This window comes from Glycine soja, chromosome 6, assembly GCF_004193775.1.
Source record: "Glycine soja cultivar W05 chromosome 6, ASM419377v2, whole genome shotgun sequence".
NCBI classification, from domain to species: Eukaryota; Viridiplantae; Streptophyta; class Magnoliopsida; order Fabales; family Fabaceae; genus Glycine; species Glycine soja.
In genome coordinates, this window is record NC_041007.1 from 1,215,056 (window position 1) to 1,236,794 (window position 21,739).

The 21,739-nt window shown below is 33.7% G+C and overlaps 4 protein-coding genes and 1 pseudogene across 4 annotated transcripts; 2 read left to right on the forward strand and 3 right to left on the reverse strand.

Moving 5' to 3' along the window:
- Window positions 1–174: 174 nt before the first annotated feature.
- On the reverse strand, window positions 175–4,240 carry LOC114414520 (protein canopy-1). Its single transcript, XM_028378811.1, has 9 exons — window positions 4,035–4,240; window positions 3,905–3,931; window positions 3,746–3,825; window positions 3,294–3,363; window positions 3,000–3,057; window positions 2,360–2,411; window positions 2,184–2,208; window positions 1,989–2,080; window positions 175–620 (listed from the first exon to the last, which is right to left on the reverse strand). Exons 1-9 carry the CDS (start codon window positions 4,152–4,154, stop codon window positions 569–571), a joined length of 576 nt encoding a protein of 191 aa, XP_028234612.1. The 5' UTR covers window positions 4,155–4,240; the 3' UTR covers window positions 175–568.
- Window positions 4,241–6,947: 2,707 nt separating this feature from the next.
- LOC114414060 (F-box/kelch-repeat protein At3g23880-like) lies at window positions 6,948–7,640 on the forward strand. The gene has a single exon (XM_028378426.1). The coding sequence runs from the start codon at window positions 6,948–6,950 to the stop codon at window positions 7,638–7,640; it is 693 nt and encodes a 230-aa protein (XP_028234227.1).
- A 1,204-nt stretch (window positions 7,641–8,844) lies between these two features.
- LOC114414061 lies at window positions 8,845–9,372 on the reverse strand (annotated as a pseudogene).
- A 2,342-nt stretch (window positions 9,373–11,714) lies between these two features.
- LOC114414521 (F-box/kelch-repeat protein At5g42350-like) lies at window positions 11,715–14,465 on the forward strand. The gene is made up of 3 exons (XM_028378812.1): window positions 11,715–11,889; window positions 12,151–12,179; window positions 12,351–14,465. The coding sequence occupies exon 3, from the start codon at window positions 12,429–12,431 to the stop codon at window positions 14,175–14,177; it is 1,749 nt and encodes a 582-aa protein (XP_028234613.1). The 5' UTR covers window positions 11,715–11,889; window positions 12,151–12,179; window positions 12,351–12,428; the 3' UTR covers window positions 14,178–14,465.
- Window positions 14,466–16,804: 2,339 nt separating this feature from the next.
- On the reverse strand, window positions 16,805–21,417 carry LOC114414523 (U-box domain-containing protein 44-like). The gene is made up of 4 exons (XM_028378813.1): window positions 21,039–21,417; window positions 19,692–20,261; window positions 19,277–19,586; window positions 16,805–18,603 (listed from the first exon to the last, which is right to left on the reverse strand). Exons 2-4 carry the CDS (start codon window positions 20,247–20,249, stop codon window positions 17,027–17,029), a joined length of 2,445 nt encoding a protein of 814 aa, XP_028234614.1. The 5' UTR covers window positions 20,250–20,261; window positions 21,039–21,417; the 3' UTR covers window positions 16,805–17,026.
- Window positions 21,418–21,739: the final 322 nt, after the last annotated feature.

Consider the following 21,739-nt stretch of genomic DNA (forward strand, 5'->3'; position numbering starts at 1 on the left):
GAATATTTATAGAAGGCTACTGGTAATATTCAACATCAGACAAAGGCATTTCTGTAATGTTGTATAAGGCCATCTCCAACTGTGGTTAAAAATGACAACCTATTATGAATTTTAATCATTGAAACTTGCTAATGTGACTGTCAAGTGTAAAATCATTTCTTATATAACTGAGTCTATAACATTAAAATATTATTTTGCATTACAGAACCAGCAAAAAAGAAAAAACAATGTAAGATGTGGAGTCCATTGTAGGAGTTATTTTAAGATTGGAAGGTTCTAACATTATGTTCTATATAGCGTAAGGTCCACTAAAACACAAGTTAAAGAACCCATAGATGAATTGTCCACTGGTGAGGTATCTTGTCTATGTATCTATTATTTAACAGTAGACGCGTAATATCTCTCTGAATTACTAGGAAAAACTAAGTATTTATAAAATACAAAGCAAAACAAGATTTTTGAGCGCTGGGCACAACCCTTAATAATTACTATCAATTTTGGGATCCATTCTGTCAATAGTTAATTGCCCAAAAAGCTGATATTTTCAGCCACCCTAACATCCATGGTTTTAGAGCTCTCCATCATGTCCATCGTCATCAACCTCTGCGGCATATGATACACTGCATGAATATAGCCATTTCTAGTCATCTCCATATACTATGAATTTTGAGACTTCGGAAGATTAAATGAAAATTCTAAGATTTAAAGCTAATAATGAGAGTATAAAAACATCATTTCTTTTATTATTATCCGAAAATCAATAATAATACGTTCACCATCACTAACAACCCTGTTTACATTAACAATTAGTAAAGTGTTGCACATATTCAGCTCTCAAAGGGAGTGTAACTATAGGACACTACAATTTTAAGCCATGGTTATTAATCACATAGCAGCGTGTAATGGCTAACTCTGAAAATGCTATAGCAGGATGACCACTATTTTAAACATTATAAATTTATAATAGAAACTAAATAATTTATACTAAATGAAACAAAACAAAAAACCCAAAATTAAAGAAATTCAAGATAAATAATAAGTCAGTTCACACACACAATAACCATCAATCTAGGAGCAACAAGAATATTATAATGAAATCAGAAGATGGAAGATAATGGTGAAAATAACAGAAAAAGAACACAACAAATTGGATAAAAAATTAGCATAGCATAATGTGAACGAGGTGGGAAGTCTAAAGGAAGAATGGAACATAGGATAAAAAATAGTCCAACGATGTGTGAAGGAGTAGAGGTCAAAACAGATAATTTTTTGTGAAATATTTTACCCAAGAAAAACCCAAACAATGATGTTACAGGGGTGAAAATGGATTTTTAAGCCTATGTAACAGTAGTGCCACTATGGCGGGTGAAAAGCTGCTATTTTGGCCACAATGGCCCCTATTGAAAACCACTTGGTCATTTCAATCCAATCGTGATCAGGGCTGCTCCGCTCCACTATATCCTGCTATAGCATGCTGTTGAAAGCTATGATTTAACCATTTCTTAGAGGATGGAAGTGTATTTCATTTCACTCTTTGAAAATTGATTTGAATGTCCAATGGCAGGTGGTTGTAGTGTATCTTTACCGACTATATGTGACATTTCAGATCCTTGGAGGAGGCATATATGTTTATTTCACTATACACAATAACAATGTAACTTGCCAAATGGATGTAGGGAGATTCTCGGGATAGTAGCAACAACTTTGTAAAGCAAGTGCAAAACTGTCCTACATGGGTTGAAGGTCTTCTATGATACACTCAAACTCATTCCTATATACTAGGAGGATAGGCCAGAAGGAAGGTCACTTCAGTAAATGCTAAAAGCATGTTAGAATGTTCACAATCAATAAACAACAATATTATCTTTAGAACATACAACCTGATTGGACACCCATGATTTTAGAACATGAACTCAACAAATATGTCTTGGCTTATCAAGCAGACCAATACGTTAAGATTAAATTCCTACAATTATTTTCGAAGTTACCTCATTTGACTGCAATGCTTGCTCAAATCTTGACAAAGAACTTTGCTCACACCTCCCACTTTAACAGATCCTTTTTTGATCAATTCAGCAAACTGCAAGATTTGAATCATTTGAAAAAAGAAAAAAAATCATTGCCATATAATGCAGATGAACATGTATACATTAAATGCTGAAAAATCAGAACATAAAAATCACCTCATCCTCTGTTTCTTCAAGTAACCTGGTCATAGTGCATAGATGGTTAGTGCACAAATGAAGTACTCAAATTTTAATAATCACTTGTTGCAAAAGATAAAGGCAAAGCTTTGATGGTATAATATCCCTGTTATAAAATATAATTAGAGTAAAGGCATAAAACTAGTGCCTCTTACCTTCCACAATAAGAAGATATATCTTTTGAATATGCCCGAGCTTCTTGCTTATCTGTCAAGAGAAGAATTTAGAATAGAGTATTTGTTAAGAAAACTAGGATGAGAATTAAAATAAAAAACACTCTAAATTTTTATTTGCTAGAGCATTAAAAAAAAGAGAAGCAGATAAGTAAAATGCTAAACATGAGAATAGCCATCACAATGCAACAAACTGAAATATTTCACAGGTTAGTTTGACATAGTAAGATGTCAGCAATAGTCATCAAAGAATACATGCCACATCATGAAATAAGGACTTCAAAACAAGACATGTGTATCCTAGGTGACAAATTTATAAATTTAACATGCAAAAATCTCAGAAAACGTGACTCTAAAATACTTTATTAATCCAATTAAATTGCAGTTATCTTTCCAGTTATTCAAGACAGGCATATAAAATGCTAAATAAAATATATATTCTTATCCTGTACGTGTAAATTTTTGTATTAGTTACAATTTAACACTCTTATTCTTTCTTCCACTCTTATCCAGTATGGTTGAAAAACCCATCTAGAAATATATGGGCAGGTCAGCAAACATAAGGAGAAATGGCATGGAGTCAAGTATGCTAAATCTATACTGGATGAAATAGAGTGCGTACTTGTTGTGAGGTTATCCCAGCTATCCACTTTGAACCATTCATAGGTATTTGTATCTATCTGCAAAAATAGATGGAAATAGAATGTCAATGACACCCATTCTGGAATATCTAAATATGCAGCAGAAGCAAAGGGGCAAAGAAGTGGTAGTAGATAAAGAAGTATGATGCATTTATAACTAAAATACCATACAGAAATGCAAACTGTAACACAACAAATAGCTACAAGTTAAGAAACTGGAACAGTGAAGAAGAAGAAGAAGAAGAAGAAGAAATGTAAAGTATATAACTAAGCACCTTGAGTGTATAATCTTGCATCTTTTCGCAAAGGCCATCAAGAAGTTCAACGACTCTTAGTTCGCTAACTCTGTATATTGCACAAAAACAACAGTTTCGGAGTTATGCAGTCATTAGATGTTAGTAACTAAGTAGAACAAATGCATTGGTCTTCGAGAGATCAACAACATACGGAGATGTAATTATAATTGTTTTGAAGAAATCAGATGACCAAATGTTTCAGTGTTGAATTCTGAAAATGAAAAAGTAGAGGATTCAGTTGCCTACCATACTATTCATTTCAACAATTTTCAATGTTAATTTTCTAATCCACTTCAGGAGCCAAAACCAAAAAGTAGCTTCATCTAAGACCGTCCGTCCAATTGAAGGGAACATAGTGTCTTCCCATTCGATTACATCATTTTGCATCATATAGTCGTAATTAAGAGAGGTGTTGGAGTTGAAGAAGGTACCTGTAATCGATTAGCTTTCCTTCACGCTGGCCTTTGGAGTCTAAGCGATGGCGCATATCCAAGTGATTTCGTGGCCTCTCCTGCGGAAACGCAATGTCTCAAAATGGATCATAAATGAAGCATGATCGAAGAATTGAAATAAATAAATAAAGACGTTACAGTGGAAAGCCCAATCTCTAGCTCCTCCTGCAACCACAATATATAAAATCAACAATAAGATTAAATGGATCTATTAGTTTAGGAGTTTGATTCGGCAATAGCATATATATATAGAGGGAGAGAGAGAGACCGCGACGGCTTTGCAGGCGGCACATTTGTCATCAACGGCATCAGATAGCATAGATAACATTCCGACGACGAGTGTGAGTGTGAAGAGACACATATACAACATTGACATCGACATCGACATCGTCTTCCCTCAGTTCCTGTTTCGCTAGTTAGTAATTACTACTAGATAGCCTTTGCAGGTAAACACCCTCTCTCTGTAGACTTCTCCGCGTTTATTGATACATTTTTTTTCGGTACAGTTCTTTTTTTTTTATTATTATTAGAATTACTCTATATTTTCTTACAACTTTATTCTTCCTATTAATTCTCTCGCCCTTTCTAATATAATAATAGCTATAGAGCACTTATTGTATTTTCGAGATATTAAATTGTTTATTTTTTTATAAAATAATAAGAAAATTGTAGGATTGTTTCAAAGAAGAAAAAGAAAAATTGTAGGATGATTATATATTGTTTTTACTAACCACAATCCACAATCTTGATTCAATTCGGTAAGATAACTATGAAAAACTCTCCCTGACCATTCATGCGCTGGATCATATTACTCTTTCACTTGGGTAAGATAACTATGGAAAAATCTCAAACAATCTTGTGTGTCTTATAATATCAGATTTATTCCAAATTATGGTGGTTTCTTCAGGATAAATATGGAAATTTTGTTTCGGGATTTTATTAATCTAAATTTGGGTTCATGTAGTATCTTGATGGTTGAACTTTAGGGCATTTTTCACAAACTTAAATTTGCTCAGGCAAGAAGTTTTTGTCGTATTGAGGTTCAATCGGATTCTTAAGTGGTTATTAATCTTTTGGTGAAAGATTATAGTCTCTCGTCCTTATTATTCTTTGGCCAAGAGTATTCATGATATTTATTATTTTGAAAGGAGTATCATTTGAACGCAAGTTTTCCATGAGGCAAACTAAGTCTTTAAGTTAGTTTCATATGTTCGATATAGCACAATAATTTATTTGTAGCACTCGCAGAGTGAATATAGTTTGTATCTCCTTTCCTATAAACTAGTTTTTGTACCCATCCAAAGCAACATTTTTTTAATTATTATTTAAGAACTATTTATAATATAGATTAAAGAAATAATGTTATGCTATATTGTACCGGTATATCCAATATATTTGACGAAACAAAGCAAGTGTATTTATCCAAAAAGTAGATGCGCAACCAACAAAAAATTAAGGTATTTGTCTCATTTTAATATAAAAATTAATTTTATGAGAATTAATTAATTTATATAAATATAAATAAGAAATAAACATGAAAACAAAACAATTAGAAAAATATTCATAAGTCTTTCTTGTAAAACAATAAGAAACTTGAATTTGGCCAGCATAATTTTTCTTATGTTATTCTAAAGTATAAATTCTACTTGAAATAATTGACATTAAAAAATCTCTCAAACAAATATGTATATTGAAAGTTATTGTAACAAATGAAGTTTTTTCAAAATTTGGATCCTAATCGTGATTTTTAATTTCACATATTCATTTTTTCTTAAAATAGTCAAATTAAAAAAGAATACATTTATCATTATGAGAAGCAAGCATTGTTGTAATACAACATATCAATTCAAGCAAAAGTTAATTAATGACGAAACAAAACTACAATACTAATAGAATAGGGAGAAAAAGCTAATCACACCAAAATTTATTACGCATGAATCAACACCGACGACATCATATCATATGTTTAAGCATTTGTTACTCTTTTCATGCTCGACATCTGCACATATGTGGAATGCTAAAAAGTCTTAGTTGATTGATCAAATCATGTTAAAAAAAAAAAGTAATGTAAAAAATATGCATCAGTTTAGTTAATAAATAAAAGTTTATACAATGTAAATTCTAAAACTAACATCTAAAATAGACAACATATATAAATAAATAGTAATGTTGCATAGATGTTCTTCTATTTCAAGTAAACAAGAACGCAAAATCATATACGGTTCCATCATTACATCATTTTTTACTGAGCGTGAAATCTTTTTTAATCACCTAAACCTATTAATTGACTACCATTGCTTTAGTCATCAAAAACTTATTTCTACTTTGCAAGAATAAAGCACATTATAATCTTTGTCGTTAGTCTGAGTAGAGTCAAATAGATTTCTACAAATAATTATATTATATGAAATCTTGAATGACCCACATAAAAAAAAACATGATAGATTAATTCACAATCAGATTATAAAACATCCTTAGTTTATATCAACCTGTATGATAAAAGGTCGTTCTTTGATCAAGTTTACATTCCTCTATGTTTGTTTTCTTTAACATCATACAATGATAGTATCCTATTCAGTTTTGGCTTAAACTCATTCAAAAAAAGTGACTCAATATTTTCATAATGTTGTTCAAAAAAATAAAGAAAAGAAGACACAATATTACTTGTAGAATTTATTTTGGATAAATAAAAAAAGAAAATACTTATTGATTTTTGTGTATGGTGAAAAAACTTCCTTTGATTCTCTTATGTAAAACCATTTGTCATTTGTTTTTTATATTTCAGGATTAAACAATAAATTTTGTTCAAATGATTTCTAAAGAAATTTTCAAGTTGGCTAATTTATAAGAAAGAATAATAAGGACTCATTTTTAAGAAATAACACCAACCTTTAAACACCAATTGATCATGACTCATGACTCTTAAAATTCCAATTTGGTTATCTTAAAAATTACAATTTTGAAGCATATATCATATTCTTCTCCCTAAAACACACCCCTTTGCTCCTCCTCGGGGCCTCTTATATCTTCTAGTTTGTATATTGTTCCTTTTCGACCATTTCAAAAAAATAATAATTAAGATTATTGTAATTTTGACCATTTTTTTAAGGTTTGATTAACATTTTCCTACATATATAGTCGTTCTATTGTTGTTGTGCATTTTGCAAAGAAGATGAATAGGATGGCCACACTCCCTCCTCCGACGCTCCCTGATGATTTGATCGTGAATATTCTGTCGAGGCTGCGTGTGAGATCTCTGTTGCGTTCCAAATGTGTCTGTAAGTCATGGCTTTCTTTAATATCCGATCCTCAGTTTGTGAAATCTCATTCTGGCCTAGCAGAAGCCACACCCACCCACCTTCTTCTGAAATCCTCCAACAATCCTCAATTTAATTGCATAGACATAGAGGCATCACTTCACGATGATGGTGATTCTACGAAAGTAATCTTTAATATTCCACCTCCGTCATCCGCTTCCGGACCTGTAAGCAGGGTAGATATCGTGGGTTCTTGCAGAGGATTTATACTCTTAGCCTATGTGTACGCAAATTTCTTCTATTTTGTCATATGGAATCCACCAACCGGTTTCCATAAACGAATTGACAATGTGTCGTCAACCGATGACTGCGTTGAACGTGTATTTCGCATTGGGTATGACAACTTTGCACTTTTGTTTGGCATTGGGTATGACTCGTCAACTGATGACTACGTGGTGGTAATCGTAACGGTGTCATTGCCATTGCCATTGCGCATCACAAGTAGACGTTGGTCCGCGAAGGTCTTTTGTTTCTCTCTGAGAACCAATCTATGGAGTTTCACCGAGGGTACTGCTCAGCCTTATATTGGGATGCAGTCCAGTCCCGGGTGCTCTTGAATGGGTCTCTTCATTGGTTGGTGGTTAAATCCGACGGTAATCGTTGCCTGGTTATTGCATTTGATGTGACGGAAAGGATATCTTTTAGGAGTTTTCAGTGCCAGAAAGTATAGCCAATGGATTGGACTATAAAACCTATCATTTGATGGTGATGAGAGGATTTCTGTGTATCTGTTTCATGAGTTTCATGACTGTATTGTGGATCATGAAAGATTACAAAGTCAAGTCGTCTTGGACCAAGTCATTCGTTATGTCTACTAGTTATTGTCCTGTTCGCTATCCCTTTTTCCCGATATGCTTCACAAAAAATGGTCAAATATTGGGATCAACTTAATAACAAAGGGGAGTTGCTCGAGTCTCGCACATTTGGACCGGAGATAGACAGTTTTCCTTTGCCGAAATGGACAGATTTGGTTTATTACAATGTGGCGTGTTTAGAGAGAATTTGCTATCACTCCCCCTCGAGGACTCCGAGAAACCAAGTGAAGATGAACAACAAATATAATGCATGTAATGAGTGTTCTTCAATCCTTTTTCACAATTTTATTATTATCCAACACGCACAACTGAAAATGTGAAGTTATCATGATATACTATTTGATTCCTTAGCCTATATCCTGCACTCCCCTTCCTAGTGAAGACTCAAAATTAAGTTAACAAATTCCTGGTTGGAGTTAGTACATGGCTACATGCTTATTTAGCATCTTAATCTTTTTTCCTCTTGATATCATCAATATGTTGTGTGGTTTTCAGGTTGAAGCTCTACTTAGAGGTTACTGTGCTGTTACTCATTTTGATTTGAAGTCATGGAGCTAACAGAAGGGGTTGAAACTAATCAAGTTGTTAGGCTTGTTGCCTTGGAGAGTAGGGCCTGACCTGAGATGTCTTGGCAGTGCTGGTGCCTTAGCGTACAAGTTCAAAAACTGTGAATCAATATAGTTTTGATTTAATGAATCAAATAGTTTGAATTTGTATTAATTAAGGCACAGACTCTTCTTCAATTCTATTCATGTACAATTAGTTTTGATTTAATGAATCAACATATGTTAACATCATCACTTGTGGAAAGTGGAAACTACTTTCATTATTATACTGCTCTTATGAACAGGTGCAGTTGCCTTGTTGCAGTTTCATTTGCTTTGCAGAGAGCAAGCTTTTTTGATAAAAATTGAGTAGCTAAATTTGGAGTTGTATATTGAGTTTGTTAAAACAAGAAAACATAACCACAGAAACTACAGGGATTTGTGCTCGGAAATGCTTTAGGTACTTTAGGAAATTCAGGGACCTTAGGTATCTCGGGCACATTAAGCAACTGAGGCTTAGACAATTCTGGGACTTTAGGATGCTCAAAGTTTTTGGCAATTCGGAGACCTTAGGCAGCTCCGGTACTTCAGGCATTTCTGGGACCTTAGGCAGCTATGGTTTTGGCAATTCAGGAACCTTAGGTATTAGACTCAAGCAATTCAAGAACCTTAGGCATTTCTAGCTTTGGTAATTCAGGAACTTTTGGTGGAGGTGGCAGCTCAGGTTTGGGAAGTTGCGGCACTTCTGGCTTTGACAACGGTGATTCTAGAAGATTGTGTGCTCCGACAACTGTTGTGTGATGACTGCTTGCAGACAATAATGTTAGAGCCACAAATGAAAAAATCACTGTTGACAAACTGTAAGTAGCCATGGTTGAATACAAGAACTTTCAAGAGGATCAATAAGAGTTGGATATCTTTGCAAGTGTTTAGATATGTTTTGTGAATGTGTACTGCAGATGTTGTATGTGGGACTTTTATAGACAAAACTGTACCAAATTTGCCGAAACCAACTTACCACCTTTGCCTTCAATGCCAAATCTGCCTCTCTCTCTCTCTCTCTCTCTCTCTCTATATATATATATATATATATATATATATATTCATGTGTAGGATAACGAATATCCTTACATATTTTTTGTGTTATTTGTGTTTTGTATCGTTGTTGTGGGGTATGATATACAAGTCTGGTCAGTTTAGTTTCCATATCTTTTAATTTCGTTAGATAATTTATAGCAAGAGTGTCCTATTTTTTTTTTTTTTCTGGCATATTAATATCATATACCATACTTTTCAAGTTCTTACAGATCTTAATTGAGTAAAATTTGACTATATGTAAATTCATTGCACGAACACGAATTATAGCATTTCAACTGATCTTCATAACTTACATATATATTAATATGATATTAGATAGTACAGAGAAATAAAAAGTTTTTGGAGGGAAAAATTTTCTTCATTGTAAAATTTTGAGAGACAAAAAAAATGCAATTAAGCCTTTTAATATTATATTTACTTATCTTTGTTTTTACATTTTATTAATTATTTAAGGAATGAATTGAAATATTTTGTACTTTAACATGATTTATAAAATATCATGGATAAAAAAATAATAAATAGGGATTAATAAAGAAAAAGTGAGATTTTCTCTTCGTTAAGGAACATTTTGCGTGAATAGCCCCCCTCACCGAAAGTCTTTTTTTTAAAAAAAAATATAATTTTGAAATTGTTATCTGTGTTCATATTCAACTTAAAACATTCTTAAGAATATTTTATGAATATGCTGAAAAATTTTCTCCACTTCATACAAAATTCGTGTTCTAATATTTTATGATTCAAACTGAGTTGTATAAGTAAGCCTAAAAAGCATAAGGTAGATACTCTCTAATTTTAACCTCATTTCATCATCTCATGAGTATTGATATCCTTGCAGACACAAAAATTTGGTTTGCATAGGTCCTTCAGAGATTCAATATTTCATTCCTTTTTTTTTTAGGTATTCCATATTTTACTCTAAATAGTCTTTTTGAGTTTTTTTTTAGTAGAGACTAGGAATCCTTTACTGAAAGTAATTATACATGAGTGGGATAAAATGATTATACACTACAAAAATTTATCTTTAAATATTTAAGATAATTGTATGTATAGGAGTCAAATCTTATAATTGATTCACAAATTCAATAATATCTTTTAGTTCTGTTATTGAACAAAGATAAAATATAATTTTTGGGAGATAAAATATATTATATAAGATATGAAATTATTATAATCATAATAGTTAGTTTTTAAGTTAACGTCTATTATCCTCTAAAATATGTTTTAGAACTTGTAACATTTTCAACGATTGTTGTTTAACGAATTGTTTATATTTAGACATTGTTACTTACTAATTTTTATTATCGAAGGTAATTTATGTGTCAGGTTAGATTTTTTAAAATAATATCTTTTGTCATTCAAGAATCATCATTTAAGAGAAGTTATTCAAGAATTACTTAAAATTATATCATTAAAGTAAATATCTGTATAAGTTGTTTAACTATGATATGATGATTATTAAAGATCAATTAACATGAGATAAACAATTTTAAATTAATTGTTTGAATTATATTAATCAGAAATGCTCTTAGAATGATGAATTAAAAGAAAATTACCTTAATAAATACTGAAAACATCTTTATCTTCCTCCTAATTCCATTTTCACCATTGGCCACTTGTGGTTGTCTTTGGGCCCAAACTCATCCATTAGCAAGTCTCTTGTAGAGCATAGCGTGGTCCAGTATGTCACATTGCCATCAAACCATATTGGGGATCCTTTTTATGTTATGTTTGGGTTTTCCTATCTTGTCATTTAGGTCACTCTTTTTTTTTTTTTCATTCAGATTTTTTCAATAATTAATTTGTTGATGTAGTAATTACTCACTATGAATAAAAAGGATAAAAAAAATAATGACCGTGGTACATGGCTAAACGCCAAAAGATTCTTCCTCAAACCGCAGTAAGCTTGAAACGTGGCATAATAAATCACACACATGGGGAATTGAATGCCGAGTTAACAGTTATTATTACATGACATTTTCATTGCAGGGCATGTTAGTAGGCATATAATTGGGGATAAAAAAGGAAAAAAGAAAGTTAAAAAAGATTAGCAGCATAATAACAATAATAATAATATTATTAATATTAAAAGAAAGAACCGACGGGTCGCTTTTTAATCAGTGTTGCAGTCGCTTTACTAAATTCCCGTCCCAACCAATCAAGCCACAAAATTGTTGTTTACTGCTCAAATTTATTGTTTGTATTTTTTTTTTTATATCTTTCTTTTCCAATCGGAGCCATAAAATGAAAAAAAAAAAAAAAAGTAAAGTTGTGGTAGGTATAAGATGAGCATTTCTAATGGAGCAAGAAATTGGTGATTCATTTTCTTTCTTTGTGAATTGCATTGCAATGTAAGTCTTCTTCTTCTTTTCCTTTTCCTTTTTCCCTTTCCGTCTTTAGAATTCAGTGAGGTTTCCGTTATGCATTAGATTCGATTCGTCAAACCAGAAAGTTATGTGTCTATATGAAATGTATTGTATTGTACCTAGCTATCACTCACTGTTCACACTCTCAGGGATTCACTCTCTCACAACCTTCTTCTAATATCATGTGCCATTAATTTCATGTTAAATTGGTAATTTTTACGTACATATCTATCTGTTTCCCTTCAGGATCTGGATTCATTGATTGGCTTTGCGAGGTAAAAATCCCCCCTTTTTTTCAGGATCATTTCTGTTTTCCCTTTTGTTTTAACTATAAAATTCTGTTGGTTTGATTTATAATGTTAACTGGAACATTGATACTATATGTTTCTCTTCTCTGACAATGCTCAAATATATATGTTTTTTTTTTCTGTTTGGATGAATCATAGAAGGGGAGCTTGGGTGCTACTCTGAACACAAATTTTCAAGATAGCTATGGGTGTTGTATATTTTTTTGTGAAGAATTAATGAGCATAATGTTTTCTGAAAGATTGGGGGCAGACGAATCTCATTGTCAAGATTTACAGAGTTTGAGTGTGTCAAAGCGACTTGTGAGGAGTGTTAGCCAGAAGTGGAGGAAGAAGAGTAACAAGAATTGCGGGGAAGTGGCTGATGATGTAAATGGAGTTTCTTTAACATGCTTAAATCTGTATGGACGAGGTGGGGGCTGCAAGGTAGGTGCTGACACCACTGATGATTTTGGCGATTCAAGCAGTAGAAGGAGATCTAGTGCCAGTGACGAAGGAAAGGGATATAAGCCAATTTGTGGCCCGGAAGAAACTGCTGTGGATTGCTTTTCATATGGGGTGAAGGACAGGTTTTGGAGGAGACACAACCGAAAGAATTCTGAGCTTGAAGAATTGTTTACAAACAATAGAATGCATATCTTTCTTCCTGATGATATTCTTGAAATGTGTTTGGTTAGGCTCCCATTGACAAGTCTCATGAATGCCCGTCTCGTGTGTAAAAAATGGAGGTCATTGACCACCACGCCTAGGTTCCTCAAAATAAGAAGGGAGGGTTCATATCAAAGTCCATGGTTGTTTCTGTTCGGTGTTGTTAAAGATGGATTTTGTTCTGGTGAGATACATGCGCTGGATGTGTCTCTGAATCAATGGCACAGGATAGATGCTCATTTTCTCAGAGGAAGGTTCTTGTTCTCTGTTGCTGGTATACAGGATGATATCTTCATTGTTGGAGGATGTTCTAGCTTGACTAACTTTGGGAAAGTGGATAGGAGCTCATTCAATACACACAAAGGGGTGCTTGCATTTAGTCCCTTGACAAAATCTTGGCGTAAAATGCCATCCATGAAATATGCTAGATCAAATCCTATATTAGGAGTCTCTGAGGTCAGTTTGGATTTTCCAACTTGTCAAAGTCATCAAAGTCGGCAGGATAGACGTTTTCCAAGATCAAGGATTGGTGGGGTTTCAGACGTCTATGAGGATCCCCACAAGCTTTCAATGAGACGCCATTGCAGACCTGCTTTTAATGAGACTGAAGCTTTGTCTCTGCCCAGTCGAAAGACATACAAATTCCTTAGGCAAAAAAGTGAGCATTCAAGCTCAAAGGGCAGTAAAAGATTTTTGTTGATAGCTGTTGGAGGTCTGGGATCTTGGGATGAGCCTCTGGACTCTGGAGAAATATATGATTCTGTGTCAAATAAATGGACTGAAATCCCAAGATTACCTTTCGATTTTGGGGTTGCTCGTTCTGGAATTGTTTGTGGCAGGATGTTTTATGTTTATTCTGAAACAGACAAGCTTGCAGCATATGACATAGAACGGGGTATCTGGATTGCAATTCAAGCCACTCCAATCCCACCTCGTGTACATGGGTACTACCCCAGACTTGTATCTTCTGATGGTCGCCTTTTCATGCTCTCAGTGTCCTGGTGTGAAGGGGATGGTCAGATTGGGAGACGAAACAAGGCTGTTAGAAAATTGTGGGAGTTGGATCTCATGTATCTTACCTGGACTGAAGCCTCAGCGCATCCAGATGCCCCAATGGACTGGAATGCTGTTTTTGTGTCGGATAAAAGCCTGATTTTTGGGGTGGAGATGTTCAAAATAATTGGTCGGGTATTGGGTTTTTTCACCGTCTGTGATGTGTCTGATATGGCAAACTGGAACCATATTTCAAGGGATCATGTTACTCATGAGCTGGACGTTTCTTCTTGCTTGACCAAATCTGTGGCAGTGCTACACCTTTGAAATCCTTTGTGCATGGATGGCATGCTAAACAACAGAATCTTAGATCTTCCCTCTATGTTTTGAGGTGCAACATGACCGGTAAGTCCTGCTCTATATTTGCTGCATATAAATTGTAATGGGCAAATCTTCTGAACACGATTCTCAGTTTCTGTGCTTCTCATGTACCTTTTATTTAATTCATTTCTCACCAATCATAAAAGTTGAATTCCACACTGACTTTGCACTTATATTATTTCGCCTATCCATCGAGTTTCTGGAATTAGGTTTTTGTATTATAACTAGTTGCACTAATCAGCCTCCTTATGAATTTGGCATATGACTATACTTATATGCAAATATGCAATCCAATCCAAGTGACATTGTCTCAATTCTGAAGAAGGCAATCCCAGGGATAGGGAATTGGCTCAATGAAAACGAGTATATAATGTGTGATTAGGGCATTGTTGCACCCTTAAATCTATGTCTGCTAATGTTTTCCGGAAAAGTTGCTATAGATTTTCTTGTGAATCTGTGATATTACTCATTCTCATGAATACACTTGGTAGGGATAGCGTTCTCTGTGTCAGAAAATTGTTCCAAAAACTTGACAGTAAAATGTTAAAAAATATTTGCATATGACCATTAACTGTTAAGTTTAGTCTTGTTTATCCCTTTAACCGAATGAAAAGGCTTATTTTACTTGTATTGGAATTTTTGTCTTCTTTATTAGAAGAATAAAAGTCACAAAAATCAAAATTTTAATTATTTGGTCGTGAAGTTTTGAAATGGCCATGCGAAAACTTTTTATTATGTACTATTGTGGATATTGACAACACAGTCGATTGCGTGCAATATGCTACGAGAGTTTGTAAATTTTAGGCATAAGTAAAATACAAACAAAAAGAAAACTATTTTGATGTTGACGTGTATATATAATCTAAATATAAATTATTATATAAAATGAGTTTATTGATTTTTATAATAATTATTTTAAGTTATACTAATCATGATGAATAAAAAATAATCATACTAATGATTTCTGATTGTTAAATAATGTAAAACTTACACTAACTATAAATGCATATTAAACCCTTTGAAAAATAACAATCCGATAAAACTGAAATGCGTTGTCACTATAATTAGGGTAGTTTGTACACATTTTCCCCTTAGAGGTAATTACACTTTGTTTTTGGATTGCAAAAAAGAAAGATTACATTAAAATGAACCGTGGAGTTGAAACCCCACTACATCAGCTAACATCAAGTGCCTCAAACAAGAGGAGGTAGGATGCTTATGCATCACGAAATCTTTCTCTAAACCGTGAGGCAAATTTGCCAAACCATTCGCATATACATTACCTTCACGGTATATATGAGAAATTCGCACTCTCCAATCAGCATGCAAAGGGAATTGGATCCCTTGAATCAATGCTCATAAGTCTGAACAATAGTCTCAGACTCGATTTGAGGGGTAACCACCCTTAAGTTCTACTTATTTTCAAGGATATTATGTTTGCAGGTTTTGTTTTTCATATGGTAATCCTGTTTATAACTTGTACATAAAGATAAAAGGATGTGTAATTTTTCAAAAAATGGTGTTAATATGTAAAAATAATATATAAAATAAATTGTGTGACTTTTGAAATAAGTAAAATTTAAGAATATCAAGGAAGGTCAAGATAATTATTTATAAGAAGTATAAATATTTATAATTCTATCAAACCTATATTTCTTTTAAAGAATAGATGTTTACCAATGTAGTCTAATTCAATTCATTTAACATGACGTGTGGATATCATAAAAGATATCATATTCAATTCCTATGGATAAAAAAAAATTCAGCATAAATTTTAATTCTTCCAACAAGAAGCAAAGAGATCTCACTATTATCTATATTCCATTTTGTTTAAAAGTTTATTAAAGTAACATAAATTAGTTTAGAGGCCTTTGCAATAAAATTAACCGATAATTATAGGATTTTTTACAAAATTTATTTAGATTTATGAAAATAACATGCAACTCTAATAAGTTTTTTTGAATTGTTTAAATAAGTTTATTTGATAAAATTTATTTAAACAAATTATTTTTAAATAAATAAAATATTTTTAAAATTTCAGTGATTAAAAAAGAATATTCATTTTGTTCTAAACGTGATACTTTTTGGATTGTATAAAAAGTTTGACAATAATCCATTGATAATAAAAAAATAACGTTAATTTAAGTCTTTAACTATAAAAAAATATTAATTTTTTGTTTCAAATACATGGTTAATATAAAAAAAAATTATAATTTTAATATCATTTTTATTAAAAGAAATATGTTTTATTTGTATTAGATTTACAGATTAATAGTCTTAAAGTATTACTTCATTAAACAAATATAATTTATCTATAACTTGAAATTCAAAAAGTTTATAATATTTTTAAGCTATTATAAATATTTAGTAAAATATATAAAATATTTTGTAAAAGGAGGAATTAGTAGACACTAAAAACGTTACGTCGAGGTAGAATAAATACAAATTTAGAGGGGGGAACCTAAAAACAACAAAATACTCAGAAACTCATCCTGTAGTAACTCGTTTTTGTTATTATTATTAAAATAAAACTTACTACTATAGTATGATGTAAAGCTCAAAAAGCGAGAGAATCAGGAGCAACAAATGAACAGCTGGTAAAAGAATGGGTAACGTGTATAGTATACAACAATCCCCAACTGCAGTTGGATAAATGCATATAGTAAGACGATAAGCATCATATATAGATACAATCCAAAACTGCTAGGCACAAGATAAAATTACATACAAATTTTTGTGATCTTCAACTGGACAGTGAAGCATCTAAAACAACAATACTAGAAAGTTGATTCATTTCATCCCATGTTTGGAAAGATTCCCGAGAAGTTTGGTATCTTATCAACATGCTTGAGGGCACGCTCAGCTGTCTGCCGAGTTCGATAGTCACCATGCTGGAAAGCATCCACAAGTGCAGTACTCACATTTTGGTCCCCAGAAACTTCATAGGCTATATCATCTGTTCTCAATAATCTCTCCACTGCCCAAACTGCCCTCCTCCTCAAAGTATCTGTTCTTTTCTCAAGTAGCACATCAAGTATAGGCTTCACTCCCTCTGCTTCACACAAAATCGCCACTCCTTGCTCAATATCTACCCCATCTTCTATTAAAGTAGATAAAGCAGCAAGTGCTGCCTCAACCACATTCACATTTGTGTGGTCCAGCAGACCTACTAACTTAAGCACTGCCTGCCCTTCGTAGAGACAAAATGTTTCTTTTAAAGAACATATCCCTCGGTGGAGCCTACACGATCCAGTTATGACTGGCTTTTTGCTGAAGCATGAAAACACAGAAGCACAAAAACCCGGCAATGGCATCTCAGGTAATCTGGTCAAGTTTTTCGATTCTTGGGATAAATTCTCCAGAGCTGTAGCAGAAACCATCTGTACATTATCAAGTCCATTGGACTGAAGCAGATCAATAAAGAGAGCGGCAAGATTGTGATCACGGCAGAGTGCAATGGCATCAGGCTCTTCTGCCAAGACATATGTAACCCTTGCAACAATCTTAACAAGCCCTTCAAGAAATGGTGTCACGAAGCGAGTGCCTCGGATCTCTCCCTGCCTGATGGCAATCACCCTGGATATGACCATCACAAAGGCACCTTCATCTAGTAGCTGCCTTGTGAGGCCCAAGTCCCTTTCAGGAAGATCCGCTAAAAGGCCAACGGCCGCTGCCTGCTCTTCAGTGATTCCTGTATTTTCTGCTATGACTTTAATGAGACTACCAAGCTGTCCAACTGAGCCGCGTAGTGCATCAGCTAGTTCCTGACCCATATGAGGAGACAAGTTCTGAAGAAGTTTTATGGAAGCTACACGCAGATCTTTCTGTGGTGCCTCAATGAACTGAACTAGACTGATGGTGGCACCGGAGCTTTTGATAGCAGCCACTACACTCAGAACTGTAGTTGGAAAACTAGTAAGTCCAACAAGAACTTGGAGAAGTTTGCACTCTATTGCGGGACCGGTGTTACTTATAAGATGGAGTAGATTACGAACTATATCCTCTGAGACCAGAGTTTGGTGATCAGGTCCAAATGGAATGGAATAAAAGTCTTCTCCTGAGTTTACAACACTGGCAAGAATTGTGGCGGAGATCTCTTTTAATCGTGTTGGAAGAAGATTAGGACCCACTGCAAAAAGGTCATTGACAAGAGGAGAAAGTATTCCAGCCTCTATTAAAATCTTCGCACTTGGATAACATGATGATATCTGATTTAGTGCCCTCAGTGCTGCTTCTCTTGATTGCATATTACCACTTTTCATTATATTGATCAGAGATGAACCCACAGTTCCAGCAACAAGGACTTTAACATCATTGTTTAAAACCAGCTCACCAAGGTATGTAGCCATGGAGAGTTTGGTTTCTGGTGGACCTGCAAACATTTAATGAAAAACAACTTGATACCCACATAGGAACATGAAGTTATACAAGCAAGTGACCAATCATGATTCCAAATATTTAGGGTAGTTAATGTAAATAATTAATCAAATTAAATGGAATGTGCTTGAATTATATGTCCACACTGCAATTTTACCTAGGGCTACATCCTCTAATATTTCCTTGAAAATATATTTTTGATAAATTTTTGGTAATCACACCTTTTCTAATTGCTTGTATTATCTGTATAATTTCTGGTGTTTGGGCATAGACAACATTTTCCAGGAAACACTTCTCTATTATTTGAAGAGGTGAAACTGAAACTGACTTTGACTTTTTAGAAGTGGAAAATATAAGATGACGTTTTACTTTCAACAGAACTGAAAATATTTTTTTCCAGGAAATATTTTAATGGAAGCTATTTCCCCCCAAGAAATGTTGAAACAAAAGTTGATCAATATCAGTAAGATTTGACAAAGTTTGATGTTGCCTGTTGACTTTCTAACACAATCATCCTTTTATCCAAGCCTGTAAAGAGGAAAAAAAATCGCAACAAAACATCTTATTCTTATTGGTGATATGAAATTGTACTGATTCATCATTCATCCAAATATCATGTTTCAAAGTCATCGTGACATGATATGAGATATATATTAGAGTCTTGGTACCTTCAAGAAGCTGGGTCAGAAGAGGTTGTAATCTGCCATTTTCGGCCATCTGCCGCACATTACTCTCACACTTCTCCAGATTCTCCAATGTTTTATCAGCCTTCTCAACAGTGAGAAGATCTTCTGATTTGCTGCTTGTCATCCCTACTAATATAAGAATGGCACCATTGATAGAACCAATCTTCTCACAAAGGGTTGCAGATTTTGAGAGCTCGTAAAGCAAGGAGACAGCCTCCTCTCTTTCTTTAGAAAGCTCATGCGAAAGGAATTTTACTACAGTACGCACAGTATCCCCTTCAGCCAACAATTCCTTTAGAGCAAAGAGAATATGTTAACATCAATTCGCCAAAAGTACACTTATGATACCAAAAACCTAGACAGGAAATGAAATGATAACCATCAAACTATGACAAACCTTATTCTCGTCATCTTCCTCTACAACAACTCTAAGGGTTTCCAGAGCTCTACAGCGAACCTTACGGCTGCTACTCTTCAGCATGTCAACAATCATTGGGATAAGCCCTGCATTTCGGACAGTGTGTTTGTTCGATCGACTTCTTCGGCAGATGTGCTGGACATACTTTAAGGCCTGAAGAGTTTCATTTTCTGGACTCCCCATATTCAATGACCGGTGAGCCATATCAAGTTGTGCAACTTCATTCCTGGCAGTCCATTCTTCAATGGTGTTACGCAAAGCCATACTTGGATTCAGCTCTGTGCTTCTTAGTTCATGAAGAGTCAAAGGGCATACCAGTTTCCGTCCGCTCTCTCTACATTCCTTGAACCATTTTTCAATTGCTTCACGTTCAAAAGTCTGTCCATTTTCTAAAGTAACAGGATCACGCATAACTTGATTCGTCAGCGGACATACAAAGGCATCATAAAGAGGCTCAATGTGCAACCTCTCAAAATGAAAGCTATCGTCTGACTGGCTGCCAGGGTCATTAGCTCCATCCCAGCTCGCAGCCATCATATACCCACTAATCTGTTGTCACAAAGAACACAAGGTTAAGGTAGCGCTGAGAAACTTACAATAATTGCAAGATTGAATAATTTCAACATAAATGTGCGGTATTGAATTAAATTAAAATGCACTGATAGTATAAAGGTCTTTTACATTGCCTGATCATATGGTACTTTGTTGATTTTTATAAGAACTACTTTAAAAGTTATACTTATAATGATTTCTAATTGGTTGACATCTGACAGTGCATGAAAATTAAATTCTTTTTATACTATTATATTATCTTCAACCAACGCCAGAAAAGCATCAGCAACTCGAATAGAAACAAAAACCAATCGTGTCAGAAGTTAATTACAATAATGAAACTGCCAGAACTGAATCAATTGTGAATCAAATGAAGTCAAAACCCCTCTGATCATCACTGCTCGATTAATAATTTATCCAATGCAATGACAGGCAAGATAATTATTAACAAAAATTAGACAGTTGCAAAGACCCAATATCAATAACTAAGAAACGTAACACACAGATCTCCCAGAATTGCATATTCCCTCAATTTAGAAACAGGGTGATGCAAATTAGTTCAGCTCAACCTTCATTTAAACAGAGACCGATGGCGTTTCAAGAATTCACACTCAATCAATTCAAAAATAGAAACTCTTTTCAGAGCAAATAGTAAGTGCGGTGCGGCGATGATAAACGAAACGACCATACACAAACAAAACGAACAGATAGTCATAATTCTAAAACGCATCGAAAAATGGCAAACGACAGTAACGTAATCAACAAGAAGCGTACCTGTGTCGGAATTCAAAGAAGCAGCGAGAGGGACCTCAGCCAGAAGAAAAAAAAAACTACTTTTAGTTATTAGTTAGAGAATTGAAGAGAAACCCTTGAAACAGAGTTGATTGCACAACGTAATTGGTGTTGTGCCATGCTAATTGCTAGCTAAAGAGTTGGAATTGCAAAAGGGTAGAGGTAGTCCAGTCGAGTTGAGGGAGTAAAAAAAGAGAAACATCAAAAACAACAAACAAAGCAGAAATGAAAATAAATTGGGTGATACTATAAGAAAAGAAAGAACTAATACTAATAATAAGGGAAAACATAAAAATAAAAAATAAAAAAATAGAAAATGCAGAGAGAGGTTGACTGGATTATAATAGTCATCAGGTCGGACAAAGGTAAAGAGAGAAGATGGAGCTATCATCCACCCGGACCAACGAAAATTACAGGTTGGCTCATATCCAATTAAATAATAACGGAGAAAATTTAGCTATAGCATTTCAAATATTATTGCGTTTTTTTTGTTAAAAATTATTTATTTTTTTGTAATAAAAACTGATATTAAAAGCCGATTTTAATATTGAATGTAAAATTTTAAATTTAACTGAAGTTAATACTAAAAAGAGGACTTAAGTTTTGTCATAAATTATGCTTTAAAAAAATCTCTGTCGTAAATTAATAAAAAAATTAAATCTACTATTGATCAATTTATTACA

Bases quoted from the DNA above. Each gene is read 5' to 3' on its own strand.
- LOC114414521 (XM_028378812.1), top strand. From the start codon at position 12,429: ATGAGCATAATGTTTTCTGAAAGATTGGGGGCAGACGAATCTCATTGT.
- LOC114414060 (XM_028378426.1), top strand. From the start codon at position 6,948: ATGGCCACACTCCCTCCTCCGACGCTCCCTGATGATTTGATCGTGAAT.
- LOC114414523 (XM_028378813.1), bottom strand. From the start codon at position 20,249: ATGATGGCTGCGAGCTGGGATGGAGCTAATGACCCTGGCAGCCAGTCA. The intron at 19,587-19,691 runs GTTTGTCATAGT...TTTGCTCTAAAG, and splicing joins AGGAAGATGACGAGAATAAG to GAATTGTTGGCTGAAGGGGA. The intron at 18,604-19,276 runs GTACCAAGACTC...AAATGTTTGCAG, and splicing joins TCTGACCCAGCTTCTTGAAG to GTCCACCAGAAACCAAACTC.
- LOC114414520 (XM_028378811.1), bottom strand. From the start codon at position 4,154: ATGTCGATGTCGATGTCAATGTTGTATATGTGTCTCTTCACACTCACA. The intron at 3,364-3,745 runs GTACCTTCTTCA...TGCAATATACAG, and splicing joins GGAAAGCTAATCGATTACAG to AGTTAGCGAACTAAGAGTCG. The intron at 3,058-3,293 runs GTGCTTAGTTAT...CTATTTTTGCAG, and splicing joins TGCAAGATTATACACTCAAG to ATAGATACAAATACCTATGA.